The sequence below is a fragment of the Pagrus major genome, chromosome 7 (genome assembly GCF_040436345.1).
Source record: "Pagrus major chromosome 7, Pma_NU_1.0".
NCBI lineage: Eukaryota > Metazoa > Chordata > Actinopteri > Spariformes > Sparidae > Pagrus > Pagrus major.
The window spans coordinates 6332599-6351902 of NC_133221.1; the positions used below are offsets into that span (position 1 = coordinate 6332599).

General features: G+C 41.6%; 2 protein-coding genes across 3 annotated transcripts; one reads left to right on the forward strand and one right to left on the reverse strand.

Annotated features, from left to right (window-relative positions):
- Nucleotides 1-1345: 1345 nt before the first annotated feature.
- Nucleotides 1346-2639, forward strand: irx7 (iroquois homeobox 7). Its single transcript, XM_073469674.1, has 2 exons — nt 1346-1567; nt 1890-2639. The coding sequence occupies exons 1-2, from the start codon at nt 1346-1348 to the stop codon at nt 2637-2639; spliced, it is 972 nt and encodes a 323-aa protein (XP_073325775.1).
- A 2372-nt stretch (nt 2640-5011) lies between these two features.
- On the reverse strand, nt 5012-11792 carry cd40 (CD40 molecule, TNF receptor superfamily member 5). Of its 2 annotated transcripts, none has more exons than XM_073471018.1 (9): nt 11627-11792; nt 10984-11065; nt 8958-9080; nt 8713-8859; nt 8496-8592; nt 7279-7337; nt 6687-6779; nt 6565-6590; nt 5012-5670 (listed from the first exon to the last, which is right to left on the reverse strand). In XM_073471018.1, exons 1-9 carry the CDS (start codon nt 11705-11707, stop codon nt 5374-5376), a joined length of 1005 nt encoding a protein of 334 aa, XP_073327119.1. In that variant the 5' UTR covers nt 11708-11792; the 3' UTR covers nt 5012-5373. The 2 variants fall into 2 exon arrangements, with proteins under 2 accessions (XP_073327119.1, XP_073327118.1); XM_073471017.1 differs by having other exon boundaries at nt 6571-6590; nt 11627-11740.
- Nucleotides 11793-19304: the final 7512 nt, after the last annotated feature.

Sequence of the window (19304 nt, forward strand, 5' to 3'; positions counted from 1 at the left end):
TGAACTTTTTGAATCAACACTCCTTTAATGATTTTCCCACCTTTCATTCATAAAAGTACCACCACCAGCAGCAGACCTCTTCACACTGTTAATATAATAATCAAAATGATCAGAGATAAGCGAGGTGTGCTGCTCCTTTGAACCCAAACACTGAGCTTAACTGTGGCTCTTTTGAAGGGCATGAGTGGGGGGTGAGGGTGGAATAAGAAGTGTAATCTTCTCCTCTTATCTCTAACAACCCCCCATCCACACACACACACACACACACACACACACACACACACACACACACACACACACACACACACACACATTAGCATCTGTTATCTCACAATTATCATATACATTAGTCAACACCTGTTTCACTTAACCTCGTTTAATTAGGGCCATTGAAACGTTGCGCTTCAGCCAAAACAAAGCCATCCGACATGTAAAAGGCAGTTTGTTGTGCTGCAGTCAATAAATTAACAAATAAAAAGAGAGAAGCTGAATGACAACTGTTTCATTTTCAGTCGATTAAATAAAAAAAATAAAAAAACTGCAAGACGTTTATTTCGGAGAGACTTTCCCAGCGACACTTTTACGCGTGCGTAAAATGCACTTTGTTTATGAGCGCGGTTTAATGTCATTGAGAGGGTTAATTTAATTCAGAAAACTACAGATCTGTAGGTGATGAAGTGTGAGGAGCGACAGTAGAGACTGGCACGATGTTGTTAACTGAATTCAGGTCGTTTTATTTAAAGATCTCCGCCGATTAGTGCCAGACATGAGAAGTGTTGAAATCGTCGGAAAAATAAAAACTTAAAAAAAGTTACACCGAAATTAAATAAGAGGGTAAAAAAACATAATTCAGTTTGAAACATAAAGATCAGGACGCCATGAAAGTATTTAAAATCTAAAAACTCTGTTTATGAGCTGCGTTTGTAGAAAATAAATGATATTTTGTTTTTAATCTAAAAAATGATACAAGACTTTATTTTATGACAAAAATACAAGATGTTTGGTTGTTACACGGAGTTAATTCTCTGAGTCTTTCTCCACCTCTCCAAAGAAAAGGCTGCATTAGAATTGAAACTTCAGTCCTCTCCAGAAATCGCTGTGTTGCGATAAGTAGCACATATTTAGCCTCTCCACCAAAACGCTAAAAGGAACAGCGGAGGGCTTCTTTGATGGGATTTATTGCCAGTGAAAGCTGTGGGTCTTTTGAGCGTAGCTGTCAGTCAATACCAGAGGGACCTCCCCCGCCCTCCCCCCCGGCACACACACGCTGGCAGCTGGGTGTGTATAAATAGATCCGGGAGGTTGGATTGCCACTCAAACCTCGACTCGCTGGGACGCAGGAAAGATGCCCGCATCGCAAACTGGATTTGGCAGCTACTTCTTGGAGAGGAACATCAGCATGCCGACTGGATATCAGATCCCGGTGCTGGGATGCTCGCCGGCTGTGCAGCAGCAGCAGCAGGCTCAGCAGCTGGCAGCGATGGCGGCTGGGGTTCCCATCACATACTCAGGACTACAAGGATACAACTTTATCCCATATACGCACCACAGGCCCATCACACACATGGTGAGTTGATCATTCACAAAGTATTTTCACACGAGAAGCTTCAAACTGCAACTTTTTACTGCAATCTTTTACAAAAATGTGCGTAAAATCTGATGTTGAAAAGCTGAATGTGCAGAAAAAGCATCATCGTCTCAGATATATTATGTTATGTCAGCTTGCAAAGTCTAAAAGAACATTTTTTATAACTCATTCAAGAGGATTTCTCCTTCATTGTATTTCTTTCAGTAAACCAAACACTCATTGTCCTGTGCGCCCTGGGTCAAGGGTCGCCAACTCCGTGCGTAATTTCTCGCTCCTAACGTTCCTTCTTTCTCTTTTCCAGAGCAGCGGTTTCGACTTGAAGGCCGCCTCCCCCTACCATCACGCGCTCCTGGCTCGTGGAGGAGCTTTCTACCCGCCCTACCGTCCGGGAGCCGCCGAGGACCCCGGCAGGGTCGCCAAGGTGGCCACCCGAGAGAGCACCGGGGCGCTGAAGGCCTGGCTGAACGAGCACCTGAAGAACCCGTATCCGACCAAGGGCGAGAAAATCATGCTCGCCATCATCACTAAAATGAGCCTCACGCAGGTCTCCACCTGGTTCGCCAACGCGAGGCGACGCCTGAAGAAGGAGAACAGGGTGAGCTGGGCGTGTAAGGGGAAATCAGACGAGGAGGATGAGGAGCAGGAGGGAGAGAGCGACGACGAAGACGTCTCTCTGCAGAAATGTCACTTGGACGAGGCTCAAACTGAGCGCGCAGACGAGCAGGTGGAGAGCGCGTTGGATGGCGCGGCACCTGTGGACGCGCGTTTGGAGATGCAGCCGAGCGGCGAGCGTGAAGACAGAGAACTTGCACTTGTCAAGAAAGTTGAAAAGAGTGACTCTGACGACGCGCCGTCCGCTTTGGAAAGTAAAGAAAACATTAGCAGCCAGAAACCCAAAATCTGGTCTTTGGCTGAGACCGCCACCTCAGAGACTGTGAAGAAACCTCTGGACAGTATTTACCACCCGGCCGGGAAACTGTGGGCCGAGTGGGCTTCAAGAAACGGACTGTTTGTTCCCTCATGTTACACCACGCAGCATGAAATCGTCTGATGCGTCCGTTTGGAGACACATTAAAAAAAGACGCTGTCCACATCTTTTTGCACTTTAAAACCTTCAGACCTCAGGGATTTCCTCCTGAAGTTTGCAGTGAAATGAAATTCTGTTCTGAGACCAAAGACTTACCGTGTTATTGTAAATAAATGTAGCTGTATTTTTCCATCAACGACCTGTAAATTATGTCTCCTTTGTCTAATCATGAAGAAATATTTTTGCTTAAATAAACTTCAGCTTCTAGCGAAATCCTGACGTGTTCTGCTTGTCTGTGTTTGGGCGGCATGCTGTGCGTAAAAATGGAAAATTAAGCAACAAAAAACTAAAAAGTTTGTGTCTTAAAGGCCTTGCACAGAAGGAAGTCTTTCCTTTAACATATTAACTAAACTTCTTGTGTTTCCTGTTGTTCATGTAAATGATGAGCACAAAGACAGTATTGGCCTTACTTTGCATATCAAACCAAAGTCTTTTCAGTCTTCCCAAACTGGTTTCTGGTCAGTTTTGTTGCTTTTTTAATCCTCAGCCATGAGACCTCAAGAGTCCGTAAAGGAACAGTTCACCCCAAAATGAAGAGTCAGTCGTTACCCACTCAGCCTCATGCTCATTGAAAGTCAGGTGAAGTTTTGTAGTCCGGAAAAACATTCCTGGAGCTTCACAGCGTCGCAGCGTTTCTCCTGAACAACTGAAGTAGATGGGGACTTGTTTTAAAACGTAAATAAAACACAACCAAAATAAACATCAAAATGTTCGGGGAAGGGTAATCCAAGAGTCTGGAAGCCCTGAGATCCAAAATTGTTTTGAAAAGACGTTATTTACCTGCTTTTTCAAACCGAAATTTTCCACTGTAGCTGCTAAACTTAAATCATTAGCACCCATCCCGTCTCCAGTGGGTGCAAGAGCTCGAGTCGAGGGTATAGATCATGTGTTTTTCAATTTGGGGCTTGGATTACGTCGCGCAAGCTGTATGAAGTCATTGTATGTTTCTTTTTGTTTGTTGTTTACATTTTGAAACAAGTCCCCATCGACTTCAGTTGTTTAGGAGAACGCTGTTTTCCCGTAAAGCTCCAGAAATGTTTTGTGCGCCACGAAACTTCACCTGACTTTCGAAAATCTTCATGGAGGAGAGTAAATACTGACTGAATTTTCATTTTTAGGTGACTTTTTCCTTTAAGGTATACCCCTTCATGTATACAGTGTAAAAACTAACTCCAGATTAGATGGCGGCAGCAGCAGCAGGCCCAGAGGTCGTTTAAGGTGTCAGTAATGATTCGTGGTTGGCTGAGGGAGTCTTCACCATCAATCACACAGGTTCCCATGTAAATTCAAAGGGCTGTACCTCCATTAATCCCGGGATAATGAGAAAGCCCCTGGAGCAACCGGCCTGGGATGCAGTTGCCTCACCTCTCCATGTAAATCCCTACAAACAGGAACACACAGAGGGGAGATTAGCTTTTATCTGAGCCCCTTCTTCTCACAGCAAACACATGAATACAACAGAATATAAAGGCATTCAACTTCAAACTGGGTCTCCTTCTGATTTGGACTTGTACAGTGCTGCTTAATGACTCCTTTATGTTTCTTATTCTTACAGTTTCAGTCTTGGCACACTGGAGAGTCACTATGCTGTGATGATCCATGAACCTCTAGCACCCCTCTGAGGAAAACAGGAGTAACAGCACGATTTACAGTATTTAATTGTTTAAACTGTGGGAAGACTACAGGTGAAAGGGACAGGTGTATGCCCGACTTATAAAAAATAAATAAGTCAGTTATTTTAGCCGAATTTGGCTCACTCACCAAAACACAAACGTCATGGAGGCAATTAAGATACGTTAAAAAAGCTCTGCGTCCGATGGGCGCCGTTTGCGTCAAATACCAGACTCTTCCCGGAGCAATAACTCAGTCAAATCATGACAGACATTTATAAAACAAATATTTTTAGATTCATTGTGTCTTACGCCTCCCGAGGATGTCATTATTTCCGGTGAATTGCACCTGAACGTCCATAAATCCGCTTAGAATCACAGACGACTCGCGTAATTCCAGAGTCCCTTGAGAATCTTCACGTTTTTAAGTTTTCTTCAGTATAAAAGCAATGCCGTGTTAATTGTCTGCACAATCATGGGCACAATGCAAACAGGAAGTGCTTGTAGTTAATTCGGCATACTTTCAATGCTGCCAATATTCCAAAATGGAGACAAATATAGGCTAAAATAACAGGGCCCAAGGTGTAGCCCACAGCATGGATCACTACCGAGTCCACAGCCATGTTATGCTTCCTGTTTACATCCCCCAAAGCTTCATGGGAAGTTTTTTTCCTGACTGAATTAAACCACACACACTGACCAACAGCAGGAAAAGTACACACTTCATCGGTGGCATGCATTTTAATGCAAATTCAAAGCTTTTAAATTACACGCTGCTGTCATGCACAGTTATTGCCCTATCACCCGTGTACCTCATGCAAATATACAGAAGTATTATGCAAACAATTCACATAAACGTTGACGACCACATGTAAATACAATATGAACACACAGTGAAACAGAGGCCTAACTAATAAAACTAATGCAGTCCAGGCATATACTGTAGTACGTCTATTTCCTAGTATTGTCAGACTACAACGTCTTCGCTACAGCACACGATTTGAATTTATTGTTAACACTTCAGGCGACTATTTACATCTTTAGGTGGAGAATTATATACAACAACACATACCGGTCTACATCCATAATTACAAACTAGTATCAAAACTATCTGTGCACTGCGTTTGTGACTCCTGTCGGGAGAGCTGCTCCGCCTTCCCGTTCTCCTGCGTCACCAGGTTTCCTCGATCGGTCAGCGCCGTCGGTGACATCGGCACGCTCTGCTCGTCGTCTTCCTCCGGCGTCCTCGTGAATCCCTCCTCCTGCGTGGACTGCATCTCAGGCGACATGGACTCCTCATCGAGAGGATCAGGTTGTTCGGGTATGAACATTTTCTCCTCCTTCAGCTGCTCCCTCTGTGGTTCCCGACATGCTTCGAAACAGCCCTGCAAGAGGAAAATGTAGAAATGTTAGAAATATAGAATATTGTGTTTTCAGTCATGATTTTCAGTTTCTGAAATCTGATCACTCCACTTGGGAAACATCCAAATAAACACAAAACCTGGTTTCCTTTTTCAGGTAGCAGGATTAAGAACAACCCTGTAAACAGCTTAATCTGTGCTGGAGACCCTGTAGACGCTAAATTAAACGTCATTTAAAACTTTTTGGGGGGAAATACGCTCAATCGCTTTCTGTTGAGAGTAAGACAGCTGGCTTATCTTAGCATAACGTCTTGAAACAGCTAGCCTGGCTAATGAAAAGTGAATAAAACATATCCAGTTTCCATATCCAAAAGTTTTTTTTATACTTAAATCTTTGCACAGATTAAATAACATGTAAATTAGTGAGCTTTAGAGGCAGGTTTTGTTACCTCTGGACGGAGCCAGGCTAGCAGTTTCCCCCCGTTTCCAGTCTTTATGCTAAGCTAAGCTGATCACCAACTGCTGTTGGAGCTAAATGGAGCCATTTTATGTTCTATGTCTTTTCCCCCCATCTGCTTAAGTTGTTTAGGAGGATGCTGAAAAATCTAAATACTCGAGTACTAGTGCTTTAGTGCTAGTACCTCAGAATCGTACTAAAGTGGAGTACTGAGCGTGCAGATATAAAAGTGGGATCAATCCTCTGATCTGACTCTCAGAAAGACGGCAAACAGCAAAGCATATTTGCCAAAAAGCAAAACTGTTCCTTAAAAGGAGAGTCATCAAACATAGTCACTAAATTGTCCTCTTGAGACAATGTGAACATTGTTAATTATCTTTGTTGTTTACAAAGTATTCCTGTTACTCAAGTGAATATGCTACATGAGAGACTAATCCAAGAAAGAGAAAAATCACATTTACCTTTACCTTTTCTTGGCAGCGTTGACCTAACACCAAAGGAAAGAAAGATGGAGAACGTGAGTGCATTGAGTTGATTTCCAAAACTTGAACTCATTAAACACACTGTGGCAGAGAGCATTTACCTCTGCATAGAACGAACAGGACTACAGCTAGAACTATGGCCACAACCAAAGACATCACAACGGCGATCACAACATGTGTCCGTGAGGCTCCTCCTGCAAGACAACAGAGAAAGCCATTAACCACAAGCTGAATACTTACAGAACAAGTCAACAACTTCACAATCTACTGGCTCCTGTAATACAGGATAACTAGACAATGTGAGTGAAACATGTCCTCCGCCACAGGAAATCAGTTCACGGCTCGTCACTGAAAAACACTTTCACATCCGCTTACACTTCGGCAGAGGAAGTACAAATAAAGAAGATGATTTTCAGAGAGGAATGCTTCAATTTGAATTCTTAATAAAGTGACTCTTGAGCTTTTTAAACATAGCGGAGTCGGCACACACATGTAGTGTAAACACTGTGTAGGTGAAGGCTTTGAATCCCACACTGAAAACCACAGACCGACATAGATTTACTAGCTGTAACACCTCATCGCCTACACAGTTTCGTTTTGAGCAAGACGCCACTAACCACACAGCTGCAGATAGCGGGACAGTAAAAAGTGAGAACGTTTTTTTCAATTTGTCAGCCTACACGCAGAACTTACCACAGATGGTGTCGGATGTGCTTGTTCCCTTTTGTTCAACGTGTTGTCCGAACCCACATCTGCAAAGAAAGTCACAGCGTTAATGTCTGTTTTTTTATTGTGCTCAGTAGATTCACATTCAGGTGACTGTTTGTCCTGAAAGGTCCAAAAAGATCAAACAGCTTTGAGATCTGTGACTGTGACGGCTATGACACATGAGTCGAATCATTCTCATACTCCCCTCCCCACCCCTCTTACTGCTTATAGCCCCTTTCCCACGAGTATAATATTATCAGGGGACCTCAGGTGATTCAGAAATCACCACCTCACATCTGTGTTTCGTTGACGCATTGGCACCTGATAAGTCTGTATTCTGCTTGTGTTTACTGACATTATCTCCTGGATATGTTGTCAGCTTCGGTAAAGTTGGAACGTTACTCACAGATTTGAACTTTCGGGGATCAGTAGCTTATAAGCAAAACGATGCCTCATTCATTCATGATAGTAGACGAGCTACAACATGGGACAAATGACTGGTCCTTTGGTGCAGCGGCTGTCAGGCGAGTGTGCGGAGACTGAATATTCACTAACTTTCACCGAAATGACTTCACACGTCCCTGAAATCCGTTATTTATTCTTTATCTTTTTATTTTAACTATTAATTTCATTGCCAAGGGTGTGCATTAGTCTCTAAATCCATTCCCATGTTTCTTTTCAATCACTTGTGAAGCACTTCGAATTGATTGACAGGTGCTATATAATTAAAGTTTGATTTATTGATCGATGGATTGAGTACGCCGCACAACCCCAAATCACAGACATGCTGATTCACATGGGACTACTATTATCACAGTAAACACATTCTCTGTGTTTAGTAGGTAATATGTGGTGGATTTTTACACCCAGGTCATACTAGTCCCGTGTGAACAGGGCCTAAGAAGCATTTGTTGAGTCTCTCTCTCCACAATTATTCCTGTTTTTCCTCCAATTTGTCGATTAACACCGAAAATAATCGACAAATTAATCGACAGTGAAAAGATTAGTTGCGACCCTGTTTCACACAGCGGTTTTAGGTTCATATATAGGCTGACAACCCGAACAACAACCTAACCCCAAACCAACTTTTTCAGCATTATGACCTTCTTGCCAAGACTTGGCTAAGAAGATTGATACCGATCTCATGTTTATGGGGTGTTGCTGAGTCTTTTAATTTAACGTATCGTAGTTTCAATACTTACTCTGTCAGCTTCTTGCAGACACCGACCGACGACTCCTCATCAGAAAACGTGGAGCCCTCAAGGCATTTCTCACACACTGTGTCATGTGAATGATTACCTGAAAGACAAATGTGATGGCCACAACGGATTCAGCACAGTGTGTACACAAAGCAGATCATCCTTTATATTCAGTGCAACAAAAAAAAAGGCTTGAATGGATCAAAAAGATGTGTCGTACCTGAGAATTGAACTCCATAACCTGGTTCGCAGGTGCTGTGCGGCACACAGGTCATACATACTTTCTGATCGGAGCAGTGGTATCCCTCTTTGCACTTGCAGATGCTCAGTTTCGTGGGTTCGTGGACAGGATGATCAAAGTTGTTATCTGAAAGGAGAGCGGACACAAGTTGCACATTGTGCTACGTCAAACAGATGTCCATCAACACAGGAAGAGTTTTTGTTAAATTTGTCACAAAGTCTTACTTTTGTCGCAGTATGGCTGACGTATACACTTGGGTTCCTTTGTGTATTTTTCCTGATATTCATTATTCCCACATGGTTTGCATTGAGGTTCCCGACAAGTGCCGATGGACGTCATGCTGTACCCTGAAAAACATAGTGTCGCTTTAAAGTCAAAAGAAAACGCAGTACAGTGTGACGTTACAGCATTTATCTCAAGTGTACGTGAGCCTGAGGTTTAAAACCAATAGTTTGACGGATGCCACTCTCATGTTTGTCTGTTCAGTACAAAGCTGCAGCTGAGCCTTAAGTGTAAAAACACAAGAAGTTGTAATTTCCTGAGGTTTTATTTCTTGGCTGGGAGGAATGACTAACCTACAACTGCAACTGACATACTTTCAATTTCAATTAATAGTTCAGTAACAAAAAAAAAGCCCATCCCAACTCCCTAGAGTCCAAGGTGACATCTTGAAATGTCTTGTTTGTTCCACGTCCACAACCCAAAGATATTCACTTTCACAGTAACACAGTAAAATGGAGCAAACCCCCCGTCATTCGAGAAGAGAAGGTTCAGGATGTTTCACTAGTTTTGCTTGAAAAAAGGCCTGAGCGCTTCATATTTAACCGACAGAGTGGTGTCGATTTCTCCTCTAATGAAGTTTATATGACTAAAGTTCAGGAGCAGGATCGAACCACCTGTGCAGATAGGGGAGTCTCACGCCTTTCTCTCCCGTTTGTCTCAAGTTCTCAAAACCCTCCCCCCCAAAACCGGTTCTTCTCCTCTCTCCCTTTCATAGGGGTTGAGTTCACATGTTCTTCACATGCTCGTGTGGGTTTTACCCGGTGCTCCGGTTTCTTCCCACCAACAAAGACGTGTGTTGGGCCTAATACTTCCACTTCAGTAACCTTCCCTCTTCTCTATTATAGGAACCACAGGGGACGGTGAGTCACCCCGAGTCTCGACCTCCCCAGGTCCAAGATGCTCCGGCCACGCCTCGACTCCGATCGATCCCCACTTCATCCCTCTCTTCGACCCCAATCATCCATCGAACACGACCCTCATCCTACCTACTTCAACCCTTACAGCCATTTTTTTTATTATAAATTACTTATATGCTATAACTAATGCTATGCTAATGTGTGTTAGTGAATGTCATCCTGGCAGGAAAACAAATAAGTGATCTTTTCCTTCCTGTGGACGTCAGGATGGAGAAAGTGAAAGAGAATCCAGTGAAGGTTAGGAGGGATGGTAAGTGAAAGCAAAAGTCATATTTTAACATCAGCATTGATGCTGTTTGAGAAGAGACTGTTATCTTGAAGTGTTTTCCCTTTTGCCATCTTTGTCTTCTATTTATATTTCATGTTTATTAACTCACACGGCTACTGAAGGGATTCAAAAGCCTACATTTACACCTGGATACAAGAGGATCCGCATTGTAGCTCATTTTCTACAGTCAGTGAACAGGCTGAAGCCCCTTTTTGACCCGGTGCTGGTCCAGAGTTGGTTCAACCTGCCAACCTTTTAAGAACTGGTTTGCTTTTCCACAGGCATGACACCCATCACAGAGTCACATCATTCAGTATACGTCTCCAACTTTGGTGGACTACATCGACTTTTTACAAGTGTGGCTCCTGGCTTTGCATGAACACAACCAAACACGACCGGTCCTCGGACCACTGCCTCTTTAACTTGGCGTCCGTATTGAAAATCTTTTGTTTATTCTCCGATAGATAAGTCAGACCACGTTACACCGGCTCTGGTTTTTAAAAATGATGTCATAAGCAGTGTAAGTTGGCGTTGACGTAAGCGGTTTTTCTTTTGTTGTAGACCAAAAGAGTGCTGGTGCCAGTTTTCCTGTTGAAACACAAAGAACTGGTTCCATAGGAGGCACCGGCTCCGAACCGGCACCTGAACTGCCATGGTGGGAAAGGGTTATTATAACTGTCTGTGTGACTACAACATCTCAGGGTTGGTAACAGAAATAACACGATCCAAGACAGACAGATCACTTCGTCACTTTCACAATAATCATTTCTTCAGTTCACATACCTGGTCCACACATTTTGCAGCACTGGCCTTCGCTCACATACTGAGTGTACGGGTCACACTGGGGCTGAGCGGCGGTCATCACCTGTGGAAACAAAGAGTTTTGCACATAAACGTGAATAAAAATGCATTTAAGCCTTTGTTTAGTGTGCAGTGCTGCTTTCTCTCAGTATGACTGTTGGATCACTTCCTCACAGCAGACTGTAAGGGGCGTGACGGAAAGTCCCAAACATTCAACACCCAGTTGACTGTGAAACTCACAGACAGGTGCACTTGGCTCTTTCTTTTACATTTTCTGCTGTTAATATCGTTGTTTGCGTATGAGGGGTTCAGTTAAAGTCGTGTGTTCACCACCGCCTCCTTGTTTCTGCGAGGAAAACGAAAGTGAAAGTAATTTTTCAAAGAGACGTGCGCCACTGGGTGTAACCTCTCCAAAAACAAAAAAATGCGCACAAACTCGACCAGATGTGTGATTAAACGACACTTCTGAGTCAAATATATAAAGATTATAAACTGAAATAAATCTGAATTGAAGCCTACAATGACACATCTGGATCAGACAGTGGAAACGAGCCTGAGCTGTGCCACTTATTCACAGTAAAAACCGAACCTTTTCACAATAAAACACAACAATCAGCTCACTCACCACGAGAGACATCATCACCATCGTCTTCATCATCACCAGAAGAGATGGATCCATGTTAGCGAGTCGTGTTAATCGCAGCATGTCGTCTCTTCTCCTCCACACACAGTCTGCAGTCTGTCTGCGCTCTCAGATGAACTCAGCTTTAAGCCTCAGCTCCTCACAGGGTATTTCCTCCTGTAGTTGGAGCTGTAGAGGGGAGTTTCACACGTTCTCATTTGACCATTTCCTGCAACAGTAGCCAATTGTAGCGCACAGTTTGGTTCCTCCCTTAACCACACCAGGAGTTGGATATAATGTGATTCACCCCATGTGTCACTGCCACAGCAGCCACAGCTGGATTTTTGGACTAGAAGTAAGAGATTATTACTTCTTCACAGCTCAAACTGTGGTGAAAGTTAAAGTTCAGCAGCAATATGCAAGTGAAAGTATGTTAAAATGTATACAAGTAAACATTATCGGCTTACTTAAAGGTGCATTATGTAGAAATTTTAATCTGGGGGTCCTAGAAACTAGGTTTACATACTTTAATTTTCAAAAAACACATTATTTTTCTCATGGTGCACTGCTGCAGCATCCCTTTACACACTGTGTCTTCAACGCTCTGTTTTAGCGACAGAGTCAGACATCTCGCCTCTGTTCGATCTTTGGTGAAAGCTGCACATGCGCATTACTTAACGGGTAGGATGTGGCCAATCAGAGGCAGAGTAAGGTGGGTCATGCCGAGCAAGGTAGTGTGATCTAAAATAACGCCAAACACTCCGCTGGTGCTCCGAGCTCCCAGTCCATACCGCTAGCTGTACGGCTAAATGAGATACCCAGGCTAACAGCAGCTACAGTTTACACCAGTTATTTGTTTAGAGAATGAATTCAACAGGTGGCCAATTTTAACAAACTGCACCTTTAAAACCTAAAAAAACAACCCAAAGAGGGCTTCACAAGCTTGTTTGGCGTAATCAAAGTCTACGGAAGCCACGAGATCCCAGATTGACTTGAAAAAATGTTATTTACACCCATTTTCAAGCCAAAATCTTCGCTGTAGCTGCTGAGATAAAAGCTTTAGCGTGCTCCCTGTCTGAAGTGGATGCACCAACTTGACCGCGGCTTAAAGGTTTAAATAACGTCTTCTCAAATGAGGCTTCTGGAGACTTGGATTATGCTGGACGAGCCATTTTTGTTGTTTTTTTTTCTCAGTATTTTTTTGCTTCATCAAGTCCCCATCTACTTCAGATGGTTATGAAATTGGTTAATTTAACGTACTAAAACACATTGTACTTAATAAATTCAATTTATGTGTGTGAAATATAAAAGAATAAAAATATTAAATAAAGGTAATGCAGTAAAAGTACAATATTTCCCTCTAAAATGCTGTGGAGTTGTCTAAAGTCACACAAAATGGAAATACTCAAGTAGAAGTACCTCAAAAATGTATTTAAGTACAGCAGGCTATGAGTACATGTACTGTTAGATAAGATAAATAAACAGTATTTATAATAGTATTATTGTAAACTGTATGACTTCCTGTAAAGCTTCTGAAAGGACTGGTTGTTTTTATTATTCTCGACCAGCCCTGTTCTCTGGTAGAGCCTGAAGTCCCAATTAAAGGGATTCCCCAAGAACTTTTCGTGCGGGGGGTTTCCCGCATGGTCACCGTGCAACTGCTGCTGAGGCTCGACTTCACTGCGCATGTGTAGGACATCAGCAGTCAACGTGACGCGATGAAGTGAAACCTGTGCATATTTTGTTTGTTTGTTTGTTTGGTCCGAGTCACGCCAGCGGCCGTTCAGATTGTGTTGCCCGCGTATTCCTGCAATTACGGCACAGGTGCCGGCTGCGGCCAAAAAGTACGAGGAAGTCGATTTCTCGAAAGCTCATTTTCCTCGCTGGAAATTCCCAGTTCCTCATGAATGCTTACATTGAAACGAAAGCCATTCCAGTTTACATTTTTATTGGAATATTTACATGATGATACATCTGAACTTTTGCTCATATTCAGGATGTCTACAGCCACAATACAGTAATACAGTTTCAAGTCACAGTGGATCTATCTGTAAGAGAGAAGTAGAAAGTGGACAGATGGCACAGGACCTGTATAACTTCTTTTCCTAGAAGAAGTAGGCTGTTCTTAAGTAATTTTTTACCTGTAAATTTAGTGTATTTTTCATCATTTGCACTGACATTTGTGTCTTTTCTTGTGTTAGCAGGATTGTGGACTGAGGGATGATGGTGGGCTGGGTGAAGGGGCGGGGAAGTTAAAATGGAAACTTTCCATCCCTTTTTCACTTGAACATAAAAAAATAACCTGAGCTAATGTTTTCCTACTCACACCTCTGTGTTTAATTCTTATTTGACCTAATTTTACCATTTTTCAGGATAAAATATGAGATTAAAATCCAATATCAGTGAGTAGACTTCTCATAAAAGTACTGACTGATTAATAAAAGTATTAAACCACACTGTTGGTGGTGATAATCCACCTTTCATAGGTCAAGTCCCTGTGTATCTCTGTGTTGAATGAGGTAATATTTTCACTTACTGATTAGATAAGCTGATACTCAAGTAATTGTGGTGCACACCAAACCACATGCAGCCATCTGCTGTCACTGATAATTAGCAGCTCTAGTTCATGCAGTTAGTAGACGACACACAATCAAAACACACAACAAAACAAAAAGGGAAAGTTATTGAGTTTTCTGATGTGCATTTGTCTCGATTCTTCCATTTATTGTGACCTCCAATCCTTACAGTACAATCTTATAAGAGGAATGAGCATTTTTTAGGCATGTAGTCAATAATATTCTCGGGTTAAAAAATCAGTCTAAAGAGGCATAAAATCCACTACAACCTTTGTATACTGCACAGTTTGCCGGGCAGCTAGAAAATAAATATGTGCCTTCATCAACAGGCAAAGTAATCATGAGAAAGTGATGCAGGTGACTTTACCTGTAGTTACAATAAGTATCATACAGTAAAATTGTTCCATTTCTTGTGGATAAAGACAATTACAGTCTGTGTCCATGAGTGATTTCAATTGTATTGCACATTAAATCAGTAAAGTTGAGAAAACTCAATTTCAAGACCAATGTCTTCGCTGTTTTAGTTTAAGTTTAAGTCAAATTCAATCTCTTTAGTTTGCAAATAAACTAAAACCATAATTTATTTTTTCTAGAAAAACTTGAATCTTTGAGTTTTAAAAAACAAAATATTCTGTACTTATTCCAAAATGTCTTCACAGTGAGCAGTGAACCTGATTTTCTATGAGAGGAAAAGTAAAATAACCAAACAAAAGATTGAAGGAGAAGTTCAGCTAAAAATGAAAATTCAGTCATGATCTACTGATGGAGAGTCGGATGAAGTTTCGTAGTCCACAAAACATTTCTGGAGCTTCACAGCAAAACAGTGTTGCAGCGTTCTCCTAAACAACTGAAGTAGATGAGGACTTGTTTTAAAAAGCTTAATCCAAGTCTCTAGAAGATCCCAAATTAATTTGAAAAGACACTGGTTACGCCCTGGATGCTGCATCAAGCTTGTGCACCCACAAGCCATTTTATGATGTTTAATGTTTTTTTAAAAAGTTCCCTAATCTACTTCAGCTGTTTAGGAGAAGCTGAAATGCTGTTTCACTGTGAAGCCCCAGAAATGTTTTGTGGGAACTTCACCTTCACTTTCCATCAGCTTCAGGATGAGTTGATAATGATTTAATTTTCATTTTTGGGTGAATTCATCCTTTAATAGCAACACAAGTTCATTTCAAATCTTAAGAGTTGTATTATGTAGTGAAGTCGCCTTGAAATAAGGAGTTTTCTCAACTTTCCTTGAGTACTGTATTGTATTGTATTATTATGGGTGTTGGGGAAAGAGCTTCAGGTTTCTTAGCGCTCTCTACTGGATAAAACTGGCTGTGCAGCAGATAAGGCACATTGTCTTGCAAGTTGACACATGTAAACTGACTGGAAATGCAGATAAAAGCCCGTGTGTTGTTGTGGGTGTGGCTGAACAACTCTTGCCTGCCTTACCTGGCTGAAGTGTAACCTGAGCTGCGTGACGGAAATCACAGCGGTTTAACCCTCAGAGAGAGGAAGATCTTTGTTTAGGTCTTGCATGAGGGGGAAAAAAAACACACAAAAAACAAGACATCTTTCATGTCGTTGCTGTAAAAGCGGATCAGTTGTGACTGAGCGGTTGCATGGATTATTGTGTGAAACCTAAAAACTTATGATGCCAAGTTTAGGAGCAAAAAAGAAAGAGGCTCTGCCCAGAATGGACAGACACACTGAGGACTTGCCACAGGTAAGATTTAAGTTGATATCTCTTAGATCAAGCAGCAAGATCTTTAAATAGCAGGTGCCAATTTTCTATTTCATCATGTGTATGAAAGCTGGAAATGAATGTTTTCTGCAGCTGTCAGCGTCACTACCTTTACTGTACTCAGCTCCTGGGAAAACAGTCCTCTTGCTTTCATTAACGTCAGTCCTGAGCCTCAAGAGGTTACAGAGGTTTGGTTCAGCATGAGGGACACTCTCAGGCATTCTTACTTCCTCAATTCAACCTGACTTCCCTGCTGTTAGAAGTTTCCCACACAGGGACCTTTATTTTACACAGAAACCAGACAGACAGTGACTGATTTACGGAAGGCAGCGTGTTCCTGTAATAGCATGTGTTCGAGCCTGATTGTACTTTACAACATAGTGGTTCCTCTTTATAATTCCAGCGAGCTGATACTGACTAATCTTCGCCCTTTTATCGGACCATCACACATATCTTAAAGAGCGCCGAGGGAGTGTTCCTGTGAAGTATTTGCTAAAGCTAAAAGGAAGAGCACGAAAGCATTAGAGGAAGTTATAAAAGTGGTTATGCAGCTACGAGTTATTCATTAGTTTAAATGAAAGAGCGCTTTAAAGGTTCATTGTGTAGATTTTCAATCAGAAGAAATAGAAACTTTGCCTAAACAGACTGAATAAACAAACTCTTGTTGTTTTCATGCTTGAATAAACTGAATAAACAAACTGACCTTAAAGGACAACACAGCTTCATGTTGTTTTACTTTGTTTATATTTGGCGGACCCTGCCACCTTTCAGTGTTTTCCTCTGAGAACAGCTTGTTTTATCAGTTACGGAAAAAATAATTATTTCTGCGTTTGTGTTATTACCTCACTGATATTGTAAATATTAAAACTCTGAGTTTGACAGAACATAGTGGCCCTTTAAAGGGCTAAATTTAGTCTCTTTACCATGAAGACTTTGGGAAATATGAACCATAATTGTTCACATACAATATGTTTGGTTCACAGTTGATAAAACCTAACAATTGCCATTATTTCTATTCATTTATTTAATCTTTATTATCCAGATTAGACTTTTAGAACAGTTTCTTATTTACTAGAGACGGCTTGCAAGTGTCAGAAGTCACACAAGTACATGTATTAGTAAACTCAGTACAGTTTATAATTATTTTCTGTTGTTTTTGTGCTTTCAGTTGAGCAACGAGATGCAGCTGAGCATCATGAACATGGTGAAGAACGGAGAGTTGTCCATCGAGGACGCTCTCAACCTGGCCAGGAAGGACGAGAAGAAGCTGCTCAAACAGAAGAGTCCGGCTGAAGAGGTATTACTATCATGAATTGAGCTTTCTCAATATTTGATCACAAAACTCTCATGCTGACCTGAGTTTGAACACGGCATAGTTTTCTATTTCATTTTGAGGGGAAAGGTGAAGTGTTTGCAGGCTGGGTGATCTCACCATGTCCTCTGTGGTAGATAAAACATGATAAAGTGTCCTTTCTGTGTCCACCACTGATGGATTAGTTACATTTGTATGTTTCATCTTTATCATATCAACATTTTTTACAATACCTATCATATCTACATGACATGTATATGAGGGGCTGCCAGTTTAGAGACCACTGTTTCACTTCAACTTAGTAAAGTTAGCAGCAGCTCAGGAGATTATGCAGCCATCTTTGGGTCAACAAAAGCAGGTGATTCAAGCCAAACCATGATCTTTTCCTAACCCCAACTGTGTTTTTGTGCCTAAACCTAACCAGAACTCAGCCATTACCTTGTCACAACATGCAATTGTTCAGTGTCAACATATCTGCATGATATGAAAATATGAAACTGGTTTCCAGAAACATACAATACCAACTTTTTTCTGGAGAATTGGTTGAAAAATGGGATTAACGTGCAAGAAAATGTGCCTTATTGGTTTCCATCACTGCTCCTCTGACAGAGTTCACTACTGCCTGGCGACCTCACAGTGACAAGACTCACTGTTCTTGTTTGCTGAATAAACATACAACATGTCATTTAGTGAGTTTTACTTTAAAGAGAGTGGGGAGAGCCGTCTCCTCCCGCCTCTAGTCTTAACGCTAACCTGAATCCAAAACACACGGACATAAGAGAGGTATCCATCTTCTCGTTTTACACTCACTGTGACGTCCTTTATTGCTGTGTAAATGATCTGCTTGAAAAAAAAGCGGCATGAAACCTGTCTTGTAAACTTAAAACTTCTTCCTCGTGTGTGTGTGTGCTGCTTAATAAGTTGCTCAGCCTGCTGGATCGGTCTTAAAATAAATCTGCCACTGACCACTTACCTTTGATAAGTGGTGGAATGTAACTAAGAACATTTACTCGAATAGTTTCATGTAGTTCGACTTGACTCGAGTCTTTTCTTTTCCTGATACTCTCTACTTCTACTTCTATTGTACTCATCTGACAGCTTTAAGTAACTAGTCACTTTACATATTCAGATTTATAAGCTATGATGTTTTGTTCTAAATTAAACGACCTAATAATACAAACAAGTACGGCTGAAACCATTAGTTGATTCATCGATTGACTGATGTGAAGCAATTAATCATTCTAACCTCTCAAATGTGAAAAATCGCTGCACAAAAGTACATTTTCTTACTTACTTTTACTTCAGCATCACTTTCAGTGCAGGACTTTAACTTGTACATGAGTATTTTTACAGTGTCATAAGTAGTTTTACTAAAGAAAAGTATCTGAATACTGCACCTTATTCCTTAACAATACATTATTCGTCACCTTAGCAGGAAACAATTAGAGGACAAAAGAAACTATTCCTCGCATTACTAAAAGGTGCTTTCCCACAACGTCTGACGATTGTCTTTTTTTGGGTGTTGTTGCAGGAACAGCAGCGCTCGCAGTACAACTTCAGTGTTCACAAGCACAGCCACTACAGGTGGCAGAAGCGGGTTCTTCAGGTGAGTTGAGAAAACAAGAAACAAGACCAACAGCTTGCGGAGACAGCAGCTCTGTGATTTTCATGCGAATACGGTAATGATAACATGATGTTGAGCAGGTTTGATGGTTACCATGTTTAACACACTACTCTTTAGGGTGTTGCACAAATTTAAATTTGAACCTGATAAGATGCTATACATATGAAACAATAATTTAAAACCAAAGTGACTACAAGTCATCCTGAGGAGGACATGAATGTTGAAATTAACAAACATTATCAAAAGAATGTGAAGAAATAAAACATCTGTGCACTGTTTTCCAGAGATATCTACCGAAGTTAGCATGCTAAACAGCTAGCCCTAGCCCGTTCTGGTCCAAAGCTCCTGTGCCAGCGTTATAAACAACAAGACTTCCCCGGTGCTCCGAGCTCCCAGTCCAAACCGCTAGCTGCACGGCTAACCAAGCTAACTAGCTG